Source organism: Dreissena polymorpha, chromosome 8, assembly GCF_020536995.1.
Source record: "Dreissena polymorpha isolate Duluth1 chromosome 8, UMN_Dpol_1.0, whole genome shotgun sequence".
In the NCBI taxonomy this organism is placed as follows: Eukaryota; Metazoa; Mollusca; class Bivalvia; order Myida; family Dreissenidae; genus Dreissena; species Dreissena polymorpha.
The window spans coordinates 97442427-97464798 of NC_068362.1; the positions used below are offsets into that span (position 1 = coordinate 97442427).

Consider the following 22372-nt stretch of genomic DNA (forward strand, 5'->3'; position numbering starts at 1 on the left):
CAGAGTTATTACAGGGTTGGTTGCTGTAATGGTCAGTCGTTGTTAGGATTGGCTACTTTTGTTAACACTCTCAACGACTTGTCTTTTTAACTTGAAACTTAATGAAAATTTGAGAATAGTATGTCTGGCATAAGGGAGTTATTGCCCTTGAAATATTAAGATTTTTAACTTTCAGCCCTTTCTGCTATGCATATACAACATAATTTACAACTGTCCTTATTTTAACATATAAACAGTTAATGTTCATCAAATGTTGTGGAACGATTTGCAGACATAAAACATGTATTGGTCATGCAGGATGGTAAGCAAATCCTAAAAAAACACACAAGATTAATGGTCCTTAATTGCATTTAGTTACTTCTGCTCTAACAGTTATCATCTAATCTTCACCAATCTAAATATTTAATATTTGAACCAAACCACATTGCAATAGGAATGGCATAGTTTTGGCGTCAGATTTACTTATAATTGATATTTGATATTTGTACCAGTGTTTTAATTGGGTGTTCATAGTTAATATAATTCTTCAAGACTATAATGGATACAGCTTTTACAAACATCTCTTGATGCTTAAATTGTTTACTTTGTTTTTTGTTTTGCTTTTCTTATTTTTTAGTTTTTTTTAACTAATCGTGTTGCGTCAATATTAAAATCATCTTTTATTTCTACGGCAGAAAAGTGTATGTTGTGAAAATCCATAACTGTCAGACTGTCAGTGGTGACATTTGGTGTTGATGTGGTCAAGATTTTATAATATTTTCTAAACATAATAAACAACTTTTATAATAATTTTTAGAATGTTATTGTTTCCATGTTATTTTACTAACTTGTTTCAATTGGATGCCATTTAAGGCATAATATTCCAACAGTTGATTGACTCATCAAACCTACTCATGATTATTCTATGACATAAAAAAAACACATTGATTTACATATTTGAGGTAAGGAAATGAGTTGCTCTGTGTATACCGTATACGAGGCTATTAAACTGGTGGATTATTTTAATAATGACTTGGAGAAAGATGAGAATGATCCATCTGGGGCCAGATACTCGATACTTGAGGGGTCAGTTAAGGAAATTATTAGTAACCAGTTGCCTTAAAATTTGCATAAAGCATATACCGGTACTATAACTACCAATTTGTTTAAGAAATATTGTGTAGATTACCAAGAATAACATTCTGTTAGATATTGAAACTTTTAAACTTGAAATTTTTTATGAAAAAAGGCTAATCGATCAAAAATTAACAAATATATTCATAAATTTGCAAATACAGTTTTAAGCAACTGGCCCCAGGACACTTGCTTGCCTGATGCTCTCTTTATGCAAGCCGTGATATTTTCTTGCAGGTCAGGGTCCACTGAGGTGAATATCTCACGGCTCCAGCATCGTGTCATAGATCTCCTGCTCTTTTGGATTGAAGGATATTTCAGCATAGATTTCAAGGACAGACCCGCACTGATTAACAGCATCAGAGAGTTCGTGAGGGATAACGTGAGTTTAAAACCAAACATGTTTGTTCATTATTGCCCAGTTCCAACATATCAGTCAAGGGTTGAGTTGACCAGCCTCACTCTGGCAAAGTCTCACATTAGCACATCCAGTCTGCCAAGGCTAATCATGGACGACAGCTTATGCCTTTATGGAATATTTGTTTAGAGGAAGTCTCTACAAAAATCAAGTCAAGATTGAAAGTGTTTTTCCAGAATAGCCTGCCTGTGCAGACTGCACAGGCTAATAGTCTATTCTGGGATGACACTTTGCATTCTTGCATTTTGCCCAGTTTTTCCAGAGCATGGCTCATTCACCTCAAATCTTTGTACAACTAACCTCACCTCAATTCTTTGTACAACTAACCTCACCTCAAATCTTTGTACAACTAACCTCACCTCAAATCTTTGTACAACTAACCTCAGCTCAAACCTTTGTACAACTAACCTCCACTCAAATCTTTGTACAACTAACCTCACCTCAAATCTTTGTACAACTAACCTCACCTCAAATCTTTGTATAACTAACCTCACCTCAAATCTTTGTACAACTAACCTCACCTCAAATCTTTGTACAACTAACCTCACCTCAAATCTTTGTACAACTAACCTCACCTCAAATCTTTGTACAACTAACCTCACCTCAAATCTTTGTACAACTAACCTCAGTTTGTACAACTAACCTCACTTGAAATCTTTGAACAACTAACCTCACCTCAAATCTTTGTACAACTAACCTCACCTCAAATCTTTGTACAACTAACCTCACCTCAAATCTTTGTACAACTAACCTCAGTTTGTACAACTAACCTCACCTCAAATCTTTGTACAACTAACCTCAGTTTGTACAACTAACCTCACCTCAAACCTTTGTACAACTAACCTCACCTCAAATCTTTGTACAACTGACCTCACCTCAAATCTTTGTACAACTAACCTCAGTTTGTACAACTAACCTCACCTCAAATCTTTGTACAACTAACCTCACCTCAAATCTTTGTACAACTAACCTCACCTCAAATCTTTGAACAACTAACCTCACCTCAAATCTTTGTACAACTAACCTCAGTTTGTACAACTATCCTCACTTGAAATCTTTGTACAACTAACCTCACCTCAAATCTTTGTACAACTAACCTCACCTCAAATCTTTGTACAACTAACCTCACCTCAAATCTTTGTACAACTAACCTCAGTTTGTACAACTAACCTCACCTCAAATCTTTGTACAACTAACCTCAGTTTGTACAACTAACCTCACCTCAAATCTTTGTACAACTAACCTCACCTCAAATCTTTGTACAACTAACCTCACCTCAAATCTTTGTACAACTAACCTCACCTCAAATCTTTGTACAACTAACCTCACCTCAAATCTTTGAACAACTAACCTCACCTCAAATCTTTGTACAACTAACCTCAGTTTGTACAACTATCCTCACTTGAAATCTTTGTACAACTAACCTCACCTCAAATCTTTGTACAACTAACCTCACCTCAAATCTTTGTACAACTAACCTCACCTCAAATCTTTGTACAACTAACCTCAGTTTGTACAACTAACCTCACCTCAAATCTTTGTACAACTTACCTCAGTTTGTACAACTAACCTCACCTCAAATCTTTTTTACAACTAACCTCACCTCAAATCTTTGTACAACTAACCTCAGAAATGCATCCAGGAGGAGCATTCCATGATTGTGCAATGTTTATGATTATTGGATTATTGATTCAAGCTTTTTGCAAATATAACATAATTGCCAGTGTCTGAACCATGTGGCCTTTTGATTTGTGCTTCAATTCACACAAGATAATATTCTTGTAAAAATGATTTGAAAACGGCAGTTTAACTGACCATAATGTGAACATTAAAATTTACTTCTGAACAGAATGTGAAAACATTTTTTCCAAAGTTGATCTTAAGGTGGACTTTGGATGTTTGTGGATTCTTACACTAATTGTATACACCAGTAAAACACTCATATAATTTCATGATTGCCTTAGTCCCTTTACATCATATACACCATTTGTTGATAAAAAAACATGATCTATTTAAATTTAATTGATGGAATATTTTGATTAAGTCATTTAATGCTCATTACGACAAATAAAGATAGATAGGGGATTAGAATATGTCTTCTATCTTGACAGATTCCCGAAGACTCAGAGAGAGGTCAAAGTGTAATGGCGCTGCTTAGCAACTGTATCTCAGGACACAACCTTGAACTTTCAACCTCTGACCCAGATGAGTCTGATATGGTCTTCTGGCAACGAACTGATAAACAGAAGGTAATAAGAAGTCAATCAGTTTTGTGTTCTGTTATAGTTTGATTATTTTACATAGTATGATTTTTTTGTATATGTATATATATGCTGTATTGATGATAAATGGTAGCTTTACAGTGTATTTGCCTATAGTGCCTTCATATTTTATGATATTTCTGATAAGTTTAACCTTATTATAGACGCTCCATTAATATGTGCAATAAATATAGAATGAATTGCATCACCTTTAGTTTGTGTCACCTTTAGTTAAACATTTTTCTCACTTCATTTCATTAATGGTTGCACATTTTAGAAAAGTTGCAAGTTTCCTACATCAATATAAATTAAGAGACAAGAACTACTACAAGCGACATTGGTGAATAATCAATTACAAACCATCCTAACCTATTGCAAGTTTTATTTCAATGAGAGACATGACTCAATTGTAGCCAAGCAGTATGGAGAAGAAGAAAGAGGTACAATGCCTAGATCACCAGTGTAATATAGATACTGTAACTGTCGTATAGTTGTTGAGTCCTAGTGCAATACTCATACACCTGTGTAGTCAGTCTTGTAGCATATGACCCTCGTCGTCCTAAAAGGGGTCTTAACCATATGCGTCCAGAGTTGCTCCAGCCCAGCTTGCACATCCATGCAGTCTGGTCTGGAGGTAATTATGTCTGCTCACAAGAGCAAGTAACATTGCATGACTTCATAGGCGACAGCTGGGTAGCTCCTGACCAGATAATGTGCCTGGAGCCTAGAGTGTCTGGAGCATGAGTGGCCGCATTAGGGATAAGACCCATTTTGGCTTGACATGGCTCATATATATGTCGTTTCCTGTCACACAATATCTTCACAAGTTATTGTCCCATGTTATGTATTGTAAAATCTTGTCATGCCAATTAATATCTTCACTTTAATTGCCCTTTGTTATGTTTTGTCAAAAATGTCATGGCATGTTATATTGTTTAGCATTGGGCTTGCTAGCTCAGTTTATAGAAGGCCCTACTACTATTTATTTCAAGGGGTGCGGGTTTTATTGCCAGCCCAGCCCCATAACTTGTTTCAAATCTTGTTATTCTTTTGTGTATCATGTTATGCCATGTGCTGCATTGTCTTGTCTTACTATGTTTTGTCACTTTAAGTTTTGATACTTAGATTGTGCTTTAATGCCTGATGCACGTCAGCAATGGTTTCGTGCAAGCAGTTATGACTCACAGAAATGTTCAGCAGTTTTAACATGAAACATTTGTAATATATATAGTCATGTAAAGTGGTTAAACAATTAAAAACTAATTCAAATTGTAAGAAAAAATGTTCATCTTTCAAACATGAAACAAGTTGAACAGTCAATGTTATGGGGTTTAACCATTTAAAAAACTGCATGAACAAGTTTCTTTATTCAATTTTATTTTAATATCATACAACTATAACATTTTCCTATTTTATATGTACCACTATTAAAGAAGAGAATAATCATTTTAACAGATTATTCAAAGATTTTAGTCAAAGATTTACCTTATACACGTATTTTCATTGACCCTTTAAAAAATAAAAGGATTTACATTTGTATTTTGCATGGAATTAGTGTGGATTTTAAAAAAAGATTGGGCCAGGGTGGGGGTTGGGGTTAATTGTACAATCAAATTCCTGTCTTGAAAGGATCCACAAATGTCCTTTACAAATCTGAAAAAGAGTTGTTAATGCATGTTGATGGCATAGCTTTTGGATGTTTGGGTAAGGGCATCAAACATTCTCCTTAAAGGTGGCTGGAAGGGAAGCTGACATATGGAATGTTAAGGATGAAATGCTAAAATGGCTGCTAAATTAGCTAAGATATGCTTTATGTTGTCACTTATGGTTCATAAACTGTATACTTTTTCTGCTGTTTGTACTCAGCTGTGTACAGTAACAGCCCAGTAGAAACTGACTCAAATATGTTCCCTGCATGCATAGGCAGAAGTATAGTTTGCATTTTTGTCATCATTTAATGCATTTAATAAATCTTGTCAATTTTGTCAATTTTTTTCATTAATTAGAATTGAGACTCAATAATTTTGAAACTAAGAAGAAAAATGTGGAGCTAAACAGTAAATAATGTTGTTTATGGCTTCTATTGTTTGACAGCTAATAACAGAAGAATCAGCCGATCTAAAAACGGTGAACATTTTTATTCTTCTTTGCATTAAATTAAATGAAAAATTTTGATTTTATACTCTAATTTTATTTGCTTATTTCTTAGCATGGTTTGAAGCCTAACTCTATAATGAAGTGCAGATAAAAAGCATGAATTTTAATGTTGTTAATTTGTTATTAGAAAATTTATTATATAACTGTGATTAATTTTATTTCTGAAATGAAGAGATTTTGGAAATAATGGCAATTTCAATTAGTATGTGTTACTTGTTGCTTTTCATTTAATCAGTTCTTCATTTTGGATATTAGATTTTTTACCTAATTCTTGCTGAAAGGCCTGCATATGTATGGTGGTGTCATTGTGTTATCATATGTAGAATTCTTTTTTTTTTATTCATCTGTCAATACTTGCACACAAATAGTTTTTCTTTTTTATTGTAAAATGTATGTTATGTATTAAAATGCACACTTACTTTAAATTTACAACATAACATTAGATCTGTTTTACATAATAAAATTCACTAACACTCTAAGGCTTAACTGATTTTTGTGTTAGTTTTTTTCCATAAAATATAATTTACATTTAAGAAACAATACTTCATTGAGCATGAGGTAAATTATATAATATTTATTTCGATATGTATAGTATTAAAACTATATTTTTACATTTTCGCTTACATAAATACACTTTATCATTATGTGTTCAATATAACTATAACAGTTAATAAGAACCCTATTGAAACAAACCTGGGTCGTATTTTTCTTTTTCTAAGACAAGCAAGGAATATAGTTTTTGTACCAAAAATATTTGCAAGGTTAACTCCTTTCTGAATTCTGTTCTTTGTTTTTCAAGACTGAAAATTAGGTTATAAATGCAGGCCCAGGTTTGTTAAATCTTCTGTTTTGTATACTTCATGTTCATTCCAACCTGCTAACTTTTGATTTTCCTTTTTTTAGATTCATCAATTTGTCAATATGATTTCAACCTTATTTCAGTGGGACTCCTTCAGATCTCTTGTCCGCGGAAAAACTACGGGAAAAGAGAAGGGTAAAGTTAAGATATCTGCAGTGGTCGTTGAGAGACGTAGGAAGAGCAATGAAATGCCTATGTTGGCACCTCTGGGCAAGCCTGTGTCTCGTAGGACAGATATGTTCATGCTGGCCGACTACTCAGCCCAATGCCTCGCTGAGCAACTCTGCCTCATGGAACAGGTGAGTTGGCATTGCAAGATTTATTGCTTAAGTTTCAATAAACATGTGCTCATTTAAGTAAAGTCTTATACAGGGAATCTATTGCTAACATTTGTTACCATGATTTGTCAATCAGGAGCCAGTATCTTCCAACCATTTTAGGGGCGATTGCCTTCTGCAATTCGCCCCATTGGTAACAATATACGTATAGCGAAAAATGTAGTTCGTTACTGCATTTAACAACTTTGCATAAAGTTCTGCATTCGCAAACAAAATAGCTCCAATGAGCGCGTTCCATCCATGGCAACGTCTTTTCACTGTGGCATTAGTACCCGAGTAACACGAAGTCCTCATGGAAGGTGTATGCTGCGACAACATATCGGTTTAATACTGAACTATCGACACTTAACTGATACAGCGCATTTATGTTGTTTTGTTTTTAAAAATCAACTGCTTCGCGATATGGGCGACAAAATTTGATTACCATGCGCTACATTTTTTACTGTCAAAGTAAACATCTCAATGTTCTCTGTGCTACAAAGTTTTTATATGACAATTCGCCCGTGCTTTGTTTGCCAGTTTTAAACGTTTTCCTTACACACGAAATACGTGTTGTGGTTGTCACCTTCACAGCAGCTACTTAATTTGCGTTAATGTTTTCCAAGTAATCCGTCCTAACAGTAGAACATTATCAACATTTATTTTTTGTTCCCATGAAGTCGCTATATGACCTACACTGTGTTGATGTGACTGAAAATCCAGCAAATAAATTAATTGAATATATATATGAATAATAATTGAATCTACATGATGTATAGAAACCTTATGACAACGTTTGTCTTCACCAAATCTCTGATACATCTAACACTAAGTCAGAGTAAAAACCTAGGCCACCAGTTCAAATGATAATAATCAACATTGTATTCACAAACGTTTCTTAGTTATGAATTGGCACATACGACAATGACTTGTTTTAAAAAGCAGCATTTACTTTTACCCCAATAGCTTAATCATGTATTATGTTGACAACCTGTCACCCTTCCTTAAATCCATCTGTTTTATTCAACAATGGTGATTGGTTGGCATCATGGTGTGTAGTGTTTTTACGACCACAAAATTTGAGCAAATTTGCCCACCAGTACTTTCAGTACTTTCATTAGACTTTAGTCATAAAATAAAACAAGATGTGTTTGTGAAACACAATGTCCCCCTATATGATGTTTGACCTTGAAGGATGACCTTGACCTTGTGAAGGATGACCTTGACCTTTCACCACTCAAAATGTGCAGCTCCATGAGATACACATGCATGCCAAATATCAAGTTGCTATCTTCAATATTGCAAATGTATTCATAAAATAAGCGATTTGGGCCACATATATTTGACCTCTGACCTTGAAGGATGACCTTGACCTTTCACCACTCAAAATGTGCAGCTCCATGAGATGCACATGCATGCCAAATATCAAGTTGCTATCTTCAATATTGCAAAAGTATTTATAAAATAAGCAATTTGGGCCACATATATTTGACCTCTGACCTTGAAGGATGACCTTGACCTTTCACCACTCAAAATGTGCAGCTCCATGAGATACACATGCATGCCAAATATCAAGTTGCTATCTTCAATATTGCAAAAGTATTCATAAAATGAGCGATTTTGGCCACATATATTTGACCTCTGACCTTGAAGGATGACCTTGACCTTGACCTTTCACCACTCAAAATGTGCAGCTTCATGAGATACACATGCATGCCATATATGAAGTTGCTATCTTAATATAGCAAAAGTTATTGCAAAATGTTAAAGTTGGCGCAAACAGACCAACAGACCAACAGACAGACAGGGCAAAAACAATATGTCCCCCACTATTATAGTGGGGGACATAACAAATTATTACAACTGTTTTTTTTTATTGTACAATACAGTTCAACCTTATATGAAATTGAATACCTCCAAATAAAAAATTCTTAGTTTAGAACAGTTTATTTATGATATAAGCAAAATGTATATTTAGTATATATTTAAAGGCAAAACTTTTTTTGGCTTTAAGTCTATTCTTTATTCTAAAGTCTAAGAAAGGGTTGGTGAAACAGGCTCCACACACTTAGTAATAAAAATAATTTATAAATACAAAGTTTATTAACTTATTGATAGCAATGAACAACTTTGTTCAAAATATTTTGCTTTATAATACAATAACATGAAATGTAATGTGAAAGCATTATATTAATGTAAACTATTAGGATGATTTTATGCAAAATATTGATCAACTTTAAATTAGACTTGTGTTAAAATCAAGGACTGCGTTTTGCATATAAAACAAAAGATATTAATAAAGTGCATTTACAGCAATAGAATTTTGTATATGAAGTAAATATAAATTAAAATAGTGGGGGAGTATACATTTATAATACAGGAATTCAGGCACTGATAGCATTTTATGAATACTCATGCTGGTGCTGTTTGTTTCAGACGATATTCCAGGCGACCCACCCTGTGCACTATTTGGACTCTAAGGCCCAGGGGGTCGGGGTGGCACTCACCATGAAGGGAATGAGGACACCCGCACCTGTCAGGAGGTCAGTTACCGAGGTTTTTATCCACTATAATTTTTTTTTTATAAAAAAAAAATCCCTCTTTCTTACATAACTTTATTCCACATTCATGCCCATGCTACCTGCAAATTGAATATTCCTGTTCACCTGTCTGTGATCTGGTATGAGGTCCCTTGCCACTTTTCAAGAGTTGCTCTTTTGTAGGCACCTTTATAGTACAGATGATGAGACAAATATAATCAATATAAATGTGGGAATAATTAAACCTTTATTTGAAACATAAACATATGATGTTCATTTAATGCAAACAATTCAGTATCACTATGTAGTATTTTAATCAAAGCGCTGAAGGAACTGAAGATGTTCGCTATTGCATAATTTAACACGCAATTCATTTTTCAAAATCAATCGCAAGTTTGAAATGAACACACGCCATTCAACTTTATAAAGTGTGTGTCATAGCGCACGGGTCGAGTTTTGTGTGCACTTTTTATCATCCTTATTATTTCATAGAAATAACTTAGACAAAATATAAACAACATGATTTTTGGACGTTCTGAAAGCATAGAAAGTATGATGAAAATGGTAATGAGAACTTAATATAAAGAAAATTTGCAGTCACCATCATATTAAAGGAATATTTTTTCTAATATCAAATAACTATCTCACCAAGAATATAAATTCATAATGAAAGTTCCGTGTACAAAACTTTTGATTTTTGACACCATATACAAATTCAAAATATACAATAATCTTCGTATCTTGTATATGGAGGAATAAAAGTAAATAAACATTGCTGTTTATGCTTTACTTGTTACCCGAGCAGTTCACACGGTGTCAACAATGCTGACATAAACATAGGTATAGAGCACTAATGCGCTTTTAGGCGTAGCTGTTTTACTCAGTTTTCCTCTTAGTGACTTTTACATAACGCCAACAGACACGCATGAATATTTTCTAATATTTAATAAGCTGATTCGAGATACAACCTCTGAATTGTTGCTACATCACTGCGTATGTGCTCAATTCAAAGGATGTAGCACTGTTAAGTGTAAGGAATTCTGGACTACTCTCTGTATGCTCAAACGACACAAATTGTGGCCCTGTTACAATTACGCGTTACAATCCATCTCGCAGAATTTCACTTTCGCTTCCAAGATGAGAAAACAATCATAAGCGAAGTAGTATAGTGTCACGATAAGAGAAAATCGTTTAATTATCATACCACAATGTTTGCCGTACTTGGTCAGAACGTCTGGAAATCATTCCTTAATGTGTGGATAGGCTGCCATTATTAACAAGTTTGCTATTTTGAATTCAATTTTGTATCAAAAAGCATGTGGCATTTTCAATTCGAAATGAGATTTTTAATGACCCTCGTCATGCGAAAATGGGTCTTATTCCATATGCGCCCATCATGTAAATAGCCCACTCAGCTATCTCTCCTTCTGGTAAGGAGAAACATAACATATTGAGTGATTTTATAGCGAACAGCATCGCCTATGGCGTGACTGTGCAAAAGCACATGTTGGGTTTAACAAACGCTTGCCGAAACACATAAGACCCATTTTCGCATGACGGCGCTATTGACGTGTGATTTAAATGTGTCGAAAGAATACTGCGTTTAAATCAAATATCAACATACGATATATTTCGATAGTGAAGAAAGATACTCATAACAAGGCATATGAGGACACATACGAAGTGCTCTCCCGTAGTATATTTTTTATCTACTCACACTAATGTGTGGTTTGACAATGCTAACACACATTTCATGCGGTGAATATGCAACTAACAAGTGAAAAACACAACACAATAGTTTAACTTTTGTTTAATTGTATTTATTTATTTAGAAAAGTAAATTGCAAACTTTATTTCAAAGTCAGCGTATACGCCGACTACATTTTAAAAAGATATTTATTGTTATAAATATATTTAATATAATATATTTAGTTGTTTTCGGTTTTAGCGATTATAAAGCATTTTCGAGGTTGCCTAAAGTATGCCTGTAGTAATTGATGAACTCATATCCAACTGTCTATGTATTGAGAACTGTGAATATATACAAGCTAAACCTTCTACTAACCTTCTACTATTGCGTTGCTAGCACCCGTAAATACAAAAGATCGCCGCTATCTGTTGAGAACCAAAGAACGTTTTCCAGAAATACCCACTGTAGTAGCATGAATGAGGTTACGAAACAGGTCATTCATATTATTATTATAAATTGTTTGTTATATTCGGGTTTAGCGATTATGAAACATTTTTTGTTTTTGTCTATCGTATCGCTGAAGTTATTGTTGAACTTATGTTCAACGTTTTAAAATAAGCGTAAACTTTTTCACGAATCCATTAATAACCTCAATTTAAGACCTGTACTACGTCATTGAGGTGTATGTGAGAGCGTAACCTATTGCGTTGTTATCGCCGTGGACTTTCCTTTGTTTATCGACAGGCGCATCTATTAATAGCCTCATATTATGAATGGACTGAGCAAAAATACTACATCATGAAGACCCTGCAGAAAGTAGAATATTTTATTCATTCATAAACAATCTCCTCCGCGACATGTACAATACGATCATTGTTTATTGATTCTTTTCTATAAAAGCACCGTTCGAAACTATTGCATTTAACACGATATTAATATCACATTTCCATTTGTGAATGAATATAATTGGAGAACTCAAACCTCTTGCATAAATTATACAACTCTTTCTCGCAAAGATACGCTTAGTAAGCGAGTATTGGGCTCCTAGTAGCTAAAGCGTATCGACCTAAATTTTAGACTAACCACCTAATAATAGACGGTCGCTAAGCGACCATCTAAAAACTAAAAGTAATAGGAGACAAAATGCTCTTTGTTGGGGAAAACTGTTGTTATTTACAGGTAATGCGATTTATTTGATACCTGATATGATTCCTATAGGTTATTAAAACATGGGAAGATGATGTATTTATAGTTTTATTAATTTACGTTTCTTTATACATTTCTCCATAAGCTGAAATATATTGGAATGATATAGAGATTAACAATTAGCGATATTGATTATGTGCTTGTATAGAACCAGTCTCCGCTGGATCATAAAGGGATGCTTTAAATGTGCAGCTAAAGTCGTTTAAAAGTTAAACTGTTGGGAAGTTCAATCTTGTTTTTTATAAACAGTAGCTTCTTTCATGACATTCACTATTTGAGAGCTATGTTTGCCTTGTGCAGGAGTTGTGTGGAGGAAGGGTTCGGCCTGTTTGTGGATCCTGTACGTGACAACCAGGCCATGCAGACCATGATCGACCACGCCCAGGAAGTGACGCACTGGGTTGCCACGGAGATAGTCTCCTGTAGTAATCCAAAGGTTTGGCAGTCTTCTCAATCTTCAACTGAGTAACTTAATCATTTACCGATTATAAATTGAGCTACATCTTGTGAAACAATCTTACACTTTAACACTAATTTTATTGTGAAGTCATGTAAAATTGTTGATGATAAAACTGCTTTTAAACTGTGCAATTTTTGCATCTATTGATAGCAGACTGTTAGATTGATGAGGTTTTAAAAGCTTGAACAAATGATGCTGTGATCTGGACGATGTAGTTACCCTTGCTAGTGTCTGACACAAAGTGGTGACTTACAATCAAAGATCAATTTGATGCTTTTGTACAAACACATAACATTCCAATTTGCCAACCATAATTTCATTTTAGCAGTTCTGATGTACATGTATGATTTTATTATGCCCTAAGCGTAAAACTAAAACAAAATAAAAAAAAGAACATTAAGCTGTCTTTGTAACATCATTGTAAACAGTCTCCTCATAATATGAGTCGTGTTTTGAGAAAACTGGGCTTATTATAATGCATGTGCGTTAAGTGTCATCCCAGATTAGCCTGTGCAGTCGGCACAGGCTAATCAGGGATGACACTTTTCACCTAAACTTGATTTTTGGTAAGGAGGGACTTTCTTGAAACTAAGAAAAACGTAAAAGCGGAAAGTGTCGTCCCAGATTAGCCTGTGCTGACTGCACAGGCTTATCTGGGATGACTCTTTACACACATGCATTAAGCCCAGTTTTCTCAGAACGGGACACATATCTTTCCCATGAATTTCAGATGCAATTGGCTATTCTGTCCAAGTTCCTGTTCATTGCATACGCGTGTATGGAGTTACGTAACTTTGCCACAAGCATGGCCATTCTTGACGGGTTAGAAAACCTGATTGTGAAGCAGCTTCCTGCGTGGAAGAATCTGCCGGGCAAGTGCTCCAACATTGTCCAGGAACTCAATGACAAACGGGTGGGTAGTGCTCACAGCAGTGTCTTCACAGAAGGCTGTGTGTTAGTTGTAAAAACACTTAAACCCTTTACCACTTAGATACGTATTTTGACGCATTTGTAGTCCCTTAGAAAGTTTAATTTAATTTAAGACCTTTCTTACTAAATTTAAGTTTTAAAGGCTTCATTTCCAACCCTTAGTAAGTGATGAGCAGCAAACAGCAATGTTTAGCAAGTTACTCGCAGGCTGTTCTGGTTTTATGCTGGTTGCAAAATCCATTTTCACTTTGGTTCTTATGGGGGAAAGGGTTAAACTTGCTACCCAATTAATTTTATTCTGTTGCATATGGGCCGCATCATGCTAAAATGGGTCTAATACCATATGTGATGGTAAAATTAAGGTATTTATTTGTGTGGTCTCAATAGCAGACAGGGCAGCTCCTGACAAGACTTGGTGAAGGCCCTTGCTGGTCTGGAGATACGCTGGCCGCATATGGCATAAAACCAAAGTTCGCATGATGCTACAAATATAATGCTATTTATTTTCATCAAAATCTGCCAAATGAAATCAGAAAACACTACTGTAATTACTCTATGTTTTCGGACACTCTAAGTTTTCGGACACCCCATTTTTTAGCAAAAATAATTATTTTTCGTGACTCTAAATTTTCGGACACACGAGTTTTCGTCCATAATTAATGTCTCTAAGTTTTCGGACAGTATATTTTACTGCGCTATTTTACCAAATTTCGGTCCTGTTTTCGATATCTTGTGACACTTGGATCATGGGCTTTTACAACCAGATTAACATCATAAAACATGGCAGGTACATGCATAATGGCAACGGACCATTACATTTGCGTTATTGGGTAAATAACCTTATAAACGGGTATTAAACACTGGTTTCGCCCGATAGCATAAGCGTTATGACAATTACCAGGGGTAGTGCCAATTAACAGTTCATTTATATACTGCAATGGTACTTCCGGTACCCCTTCTCAGTAAAATAACTGTGACAAATACTAAACGCTTCAAAGTGTGATGCACCCTATTGCAAGTTTTACTAACAAAGGAAGGTAGACAACAACTATCGGAAATGAACAAACAAAGAATTCATAGTTTGCAGTTTTATTTCGTTAATTACAGGTTCATACTAGCGAGTATCGGTACATCACACGCTCATCTTTGAACTTGTTGGTCAAAGAACAACCTTGTAGTAACTTTCTGTCAAATAAATTAAGCATTTAAAATTATTTAAAATGCAGTGCAAACACATATAACTGTAATTTATACAATACGGCATGGTATTTTACAAGCGCGTGCTATTACCGGTAGTCGTTGATACAATTTACGCTATTTTTCGGACACTTCAATTTTGAACTCTAAGTTCTCGGACACCTGTATATTGTGAATATTTTTCGTATCTAAGTTTTCGGACACACAAAAATAATATTATTTTTAAGTGTTCAAAAACATAGAGTAATTACGGTAAATAAACTTGTGAAACAGAAGAAGTATAACATAGAATGAATTTTTTTGAATCAATTATGATAATTGTCCCCATATTGGGATTATTTGTTTTGTCCAATTGGTATATTTTGTCAAACAATTTAAGGGAACACAAGAAATGCAGATTTTAGGCTTCTTCATATTTACAATGTGGAGATGTTGCAAGAGGGTACATTTCCCAAACCCAGTGTATATGAACATACACATGATGTAATCTTTGTTCCAGTGACATATTGCCATTTAAAATTTATGTTTGGCATGTGCTGATTTATGTGACGGGGAAAACTTATTTCAATATGGTCATTAATGATGCCCAATCATAGTAACCATGTGTTCCTATCTTGGGATTCTCTAAAAGATGTTCCTGAAGAACGACCCGATGTCGCTGATGCAGCAAGGCAAGGACTGCCACCTGTATCCCACAATCCCCTCTGCAGTGTACTTCCTGTTGCACATACAGCAGCAGGAGATTGGTGGATTTAAACTGGCCAATCAGATGTTCAAGTGGAGCAAAATGAGGTAATGGCCTGATTGGATAATTATGATAAAGATGCCTTCCCAGGATAACTTCTAATATAGGAAAAAATGAAATTCAATATATATATTATTATTATTATATAGAGAAATTATATTAACCAGCTGCTGGTGTTCAATTTTAAGTATTTGACCCATTGTCTTGACAAAAAGGATAATGAAACAAGACCACACTAAACTATTCAATAGGCCGAATGTTGTCTGGCATTAAATATCTCGAGCTACATCAAACAAGATCAGTTTTTTTCCGTATTTTAATCTGTTTGCAGGTCTATAAGGTAGGTGATAGACCAGATATGTAGATACATCAATCCATTACAGTTTGTTCAGTATTTCACCTTGTTTGCAGGTCTATAAATCAGGTGATAGACCAAATATGTAGATACATCAATCCAGTACAGTTTGTTCATTATTTCACCTTGTTTGCAGGTCTATAAGTCAGGTGATAGACCAGATCCGTCTGTACCGTGAGCACACGTATGGGTTTGACCCGGAGCCCTCCCTACAGGAAACGCTGAGACAGAGGATGAGAGAGATGTCCACACAGGATGTGCAGGACCTCGCATCTCAGAACGAGATCAACTACCAGAAGATGTCGTCTAGCTCTGGGCTGTCTGGGGCACTGAAGAAAGTCAGGGGAAAATTCCATGCTAAATAGTAGTGGTAATGTACATGTAACATGCTGTTTGGACACTAAAACAAAGTCAAGGGATAATGCCAGGCTAAATGGTAATGTAACATGCTGTCTATAACCCTGAGCAGTAAATTGAATCTTTCTGATTGCTCTAGAGGCTCTCAGTTGAACTGCAGAAAGGTGAAAAGACATTCCAGACAAATGTGCCGTTACTCCTCTAGCTGATAGCCAAGGCTGTCCTGGCCTGAAAACAAAGTTGGACAGTTATTACAAACTAAACAATGTCTCATTGAAATGTCTGGTTTGACATAGATCACAAGTAACAAGAGCATGCATGTGAAAAGCTTTGACACTCCTTCATTTCAATGGCTGTAACATAGACACTTAGTGTAGAGGAGGGCAGACGAAGGTGGACATTAACAACTGCTGTACACGCTCAGTTTTTGTAAACCACATATAGTTTTGACACCATCGTGTACAGAGAAACAGGGAAAATGATGTCAAATTTGAACAAAAACTATAACCTCAGACCAAAGCTTAGCTGGACCAACATGAAGTGCGAAAAGAAGAATATAGAAGTGGATATCTGATTGTAGTAATATTGGACATAAATGGGTTTTGGAAATTGAAAACCCTTTTAAGAATATTTTTAACTTAATAATACTTAAATATTGTTAGTCAGGAAAAATTCACTACAAAGATTTGTCACTAGTTAAAATAAATTTTAGCCGCCTCATGCGAAAATGGTCTTAGGGAATGTTGGACCAGTGTAGCATCTGCACAGTCTGGTCAGGGGCTACCCTCTCTGTTAATGAAACCTTGCGTGACTTTGTAGCAAACAGCTGGGTAGCTCCTGACCAGACCTGCATTAATGCTATACTAGCCTCGAATGGCATAAGACCAATTTTTGCATGTCGTGGCTTATGGAAGGGAATATCCGCCAGTCCATGCATGATGTTAAATGACAGTCTCATTTTAACTACTAGCACATGCTTTCTGATACATTGATACATGGTAGTTGCATTTTGCCTAGTTACATTTGCAATGCAAACACTTATCTCATTGTCACATATTGATAAGTTTATAATTACTTCATATATATCTTTACTTCGTGTGTGTCATTGACAACTGCAGTTAAACTTTTGGAATTTGTATTAATGCTTATTCTAATGGCGTTCTTTCTTTAACTATGTGCATTTGGCTATGTTGCTACTGAATTTAACAAGCTGTTAATATCTTTGTGGATCTATATTTCTTCTTAAGTCGATTGCTAGTGCGTCTCTGATTTAGAATTAGTCTTCGGTTTTGAATACACCGCCATTATAAATAGTTCACAATGGGAACCAGTACTAAAAAACCTAATTCCAGTGCAAATTGCAGCGTAAATTACTATTGCTGGGAGATCACTCTAAACATTAAAATCAAAATCTCCGGTATTAACCGTGATACATCGACTATCTCTGGAATCCTCCGTAAAAAAGCGGTGATAGAGTAAAAAACTTACCTGTCTACAAAATGCCTTTTGTTTTGCTTGGAGGTCATAAAAACTAAATAGTTTCCCTTTATAATTCAATGTAAAAGTGACAACTTTAAGCGAAAATAAATGCAACATTTTGCACATAGAGACCCCCATAACCATACCTTTTCTTAAAGGCCATTCTAAGCGGAATCGATTTACGCAATAAAAAAGATATGTCATGTTCAAACGAAGACATTCACTTCTTCATTTCTACACCGATTTACTTCCAAATTATACTGAATATCTCTTATGACAATACGGTCAATCTCAACTATGCATGGCCCCATTACCAACCCTGGGGTACCCCCTGGGTCAAACATGCGGCGCGGGGATACGCGTCGGCCTCTGCCGCACCATTTCTAGTTGTTGAATTCAATATGAATTGCTATGAATGGAATAGTGAGAACTGTCTGTGCTTCTTTATTATGGTATTGTTTATCATAAATACCAGTTTAATTTATCATCTAGTGTGAATAGCTTTTACATGAAATGCAAATTGTGTTGTTTTGGAAAGATAATTGCATCTTGTTGTAAATAATGAATAAATCTTTTTTTATTTGAACGATTATGAGATTTTCAATGAATAGCAAACCACTATTTTGTCATTGGATAAATTTCTTAATTGAATGAATAGCAAACCACTATTTTGTCATTGGATAAATTTCTTAATTTTACGGGCATTGCTTTAACGTTTGAGTCTGGCTCTGGGAAAATTGGACTCAGGGACAACACTTTCCGTCAGAGACTTTTTTATCAAAAAATTCCATTTAGCGAAATTTCATCGCTGATTTGCCCTGATTAACACTTGACACACATGCATTAAGACCCATATTCCCAGACCGAGGCTCAATTATGTTGTTGTTGTTTTTCTTGTAATGACCGTGGATGAAGTCATCCATCATGAAAAAGCGTGTCAAAATAATCTAACTACTGAATAACCTTTTTTACAATTTTATTAGAAAATATATGTACTACATGGCATACTGGTTAAATAAATATTAGGATGAAACACACATTGCATAAACATCATCTGAAAACAAAATGATCCCTCTGGTCCTGTTGCTAGTGTATCCCACACATACTGCTTATGACAAGACATATGCAACTTTACCATTATCATACAATTGTTTTCAAAACAATCCATAAACTGGTGCAATATAAGTTAAAAACCTACATATGCATGTGAATTGCACTACTGCATTCAGGGGTCCGTCTTATCAAAGATCGTACAACAATATTAACTTAAGATTGACTTTTGTTATTCTAGAATATAAGTGATTATGATCTGTATGTTTCAAATATCAAGGATATATGACCGCTACTTTGGAAATTAAAATTAAATTAAAACATATAATCATTTCTATATAATTTTGGATTGGTGTGCTAAGATGTTGATTGTGTACATTTCTATCTGAATGTAATGCGGCTATTTTCTAACTTATGTTTTATAAGATATGTTATGTCAAAATACAATTTATTATGGCTATCTCTTTGAAAAAGGTCTGCAGTGTTTGATTAAGACATTTATCACTGTAACACATAAACTTATGACGACATTATTTATTCATTTATGTATACAATCGTTTGCACAGAGGTTTTGGAAACATCAGAATAAAATTGTGTATGCATTCCTCTGAATGATTGTCTTGTCATAGAGCTAGGGGGGGGGGGGGGAATAGAAAAATAGCGTTTAATGTTTGATGATAGCATACTTATAAACAATAAATGTCACGCAAAAACAAAAACCTTTCATCATATATTTAGTGTTACAAACATTTGTTACATTAATAAGTGTGCTTCTTCAATCTTCGTTAACAGGGCAATCAATTTCATAAAAGAAACAAAAATATTCAAGTAGATAGTCGCATGATGGTATTGTTAAGTTTAGTATGTGCTTCATACAACACTTACTTATACTTGAAGACTAAACAGTATGAATAGACCAGCCACCTAAAAACTTCCTTATTAAGGAGAACACTCATAGTTCTTTTATATGGTTCAGGCATGTGTCTCAATAGAAACACTATAATACAATCCGCAAAACTTCCTTCATTAATCCGCGGATAGTAGTTGTTTGATTGTTTAAATTTATATGTTAAAGAGACCAAACCAATTGCTTAAGCTTGCAGTAATTTTAATTTACAATAAGCTTTATCGATTTAAAAACATGGTGGTATATAATTATTATAATAACGAGTATACAATTATATGCATGAATGTCTTGTCTTAGAGGGAAGTGACATTTATAAATTTAAATAACATATGTCATGAATATCATCGTGTGGGAATTGTTTTTAAGTGTTTTACACTATGTTACAATACTAGCTTCTAAGTGATAACAATGTATTATCTAAAACAACTATTTAGCAGACCAAGGTTTCATGGAAAACAAAGTTATTACAATATATTCTCAAATTGGTGGTATTGTTTAGTTGTGTGTGTGTGCTTAAGACATCACTTAGTTTCAAGTGAACAAAAGTGAACAATTCTCTTTATCAGTCGCCGAGTACTTTAAACGCTTTGATGTTTAGAAGAACAATCACAGTCTTCAAGAGGCGGTTTAAGTGCGCAGTTATTGCTCTGTATTAAATTATGTACATCATTTTTATGTCCCCCACTATAGTAGTGGGGAACATATTGTTTTTGCCCTGTCTGTTGGTCTGTTGGTTTGTTTGCGCCAACTTTAACATTTTGCAATAACTTTTGCTATATTGAAGATAGCAACTTCATATTTGGCATGCATGTGTATCTCATGAAGCTGCACATTTTGAGTGGTGAAAGGTCAAGGTCATCCTTCAAGGTCAGAGGTCAAATATATGTGGCTCAATTCGCTTATTTTATAAATACTTTTGCAATATTGAAGATAGCAACTTGATATTTGGCATGCATGTGTATCTCATGGAGCTGCACATTTTGAGTGGTGAAAGGTCAAGGTCATCCTTCATGGTCAGAGGTCAAATATATGTGGCCCATTAATCGCTTATTTTATGAATACTTTGCAATATTGAAGATAGCAACTTGATATTTGGCATGCATGTGTATCTCATGGAGCTGCACATTTTGAGTGGTGAAAGGTCAAGGTCATCCTTCACAAGGTCAAGGTCATCCTTCAAGGTCAAACGTCATATAGGGGGACATTGTGTTTCACAAACACATCTTGTTTATTTATAAAAACAAATCACCGTTATGTAGTATAATGAAAGATTAGAGAGATAATAACTGTTACGTAGTCAGATATGACACTTGCTGATCTATGTTTCTATACTTTTTTTCACAGAAATATGATCTGCTTTGATCATCTAAGTACCATCTTTATGAGAAATCTTCCCCCCCCCCCCCCCATTATCCTACATGTACTAACATCTTGATGTGTTCGTTCGTATGGTGTTTATGCCTGTGTATTTAACTTACATTAAGGCAAAGATTCACTTAATTTGCTTCCTGGGTTTCACCAGTACTAGGCTAGGGCTCTGCAGTCTTGCCAGAGGACACTCCCATGAAAAAAATCTGCACCGCATGTGAGGATCATACCCAGGACCCCTGAGTTACAAACCGTAAACATTAACTGGGTCACTGAGCTACACATTATAGATGCAAAGAAAAACAAGATCAATCTACCATTTAAGTCTATAAAAGAAAAATCGTCATTAAATGTGTCTGTTTGAAGACACCTATTAAGTAACGGTTCAACCCGTACTGTGGTCAACTCAAACCCATTTTGGTCAACTTATACCTGTTTTTTTGGTCAACTGGTACCTTTCCAAAGTCATCTTGAACCCAATATACAGAAATAGGTGTAAGATTGTCAACATATATTGATTATAGTATAAAATAGTATCAGAAATATAAAGATTTGAAATGAAAAAGAGAAACCATTAAATTCCAGAACACATAATTATTTTTGTTCGTTAATGAGGTAACTGTGCATACTTATTTTATCACATTGCTTTCCATTTTAATTAGCTCTGTAAATGGATTTCCATGCCGTATTGGGGATAAACTAGTAAAAAACAATTAAAATGAATAATTTGAATGAGATACAATTTTACCAACCTAGGTACGATTTTATTAGATAAAGACAGTCTTACAAAGATATGCGATGAAAACAGTATGAAATAAATAGTTAAATTCAAACAAGCCAATAGTTAGACGTTTTGATCATCGTAACCCACCTTCGGTACAATGATACTATGGCCGTATGACGTGTAAATGAAAACAAGATTACGCCCATTAACTTCAAATAGACCTTAATCACAAACCAAAT

General features: G+C 34.8%; 1 protein-coding gene across 1 annotated transcript in view; it reads left to right on the forward strand.

Moving 5' to 3' along the window:
• Positions 1 to 19746, forward strand: part of LOC127841044 (kinase non-catalytic C-lobe domain-containing protein 1-like) — a 111774-nt gene extending 92028 nt beyond the window's left edge. The window contains exons 18-26 of the mRNA XM_052369556.1: positions 1351 to 1495; positions 3643 to 3780; positions 4206 to 4232; positions 6892 to 7107; positions 9562 to 9668; positions 12862 to 12997; positions 13752 to 13934; positions 15780 to 15940; positions 16385 to 19746. Of these exons, the coding sequence (XP_052225516.1) occupies positions 1351 to 1495; positions 3643 to 3780; positions 4206 to 4232; positions 6892 to 7107; positions 9562 to 9668; positions 12862 to 12997; positions 13752 to 13934; positions 15780 to 15940; positions 16385 to 16613 (1342 nt within the window). The 3' untranslated portion in view covers positions 16614 to 19746. The remainder of the gene's footprint in view (positions 1 to 1350; positions 1496 to 3642; positions 3781 to 4205; positions 4233 to 6891; positions 7108 to 9561; positions 9669 to 12861; positions 12998 to 13751; positions 13935 to 15779; positions 15941 to 16384) is intronic.
• The last annotated feature ends 2626 nt before the right edge of the window (positions 19747 to 22372 follow it).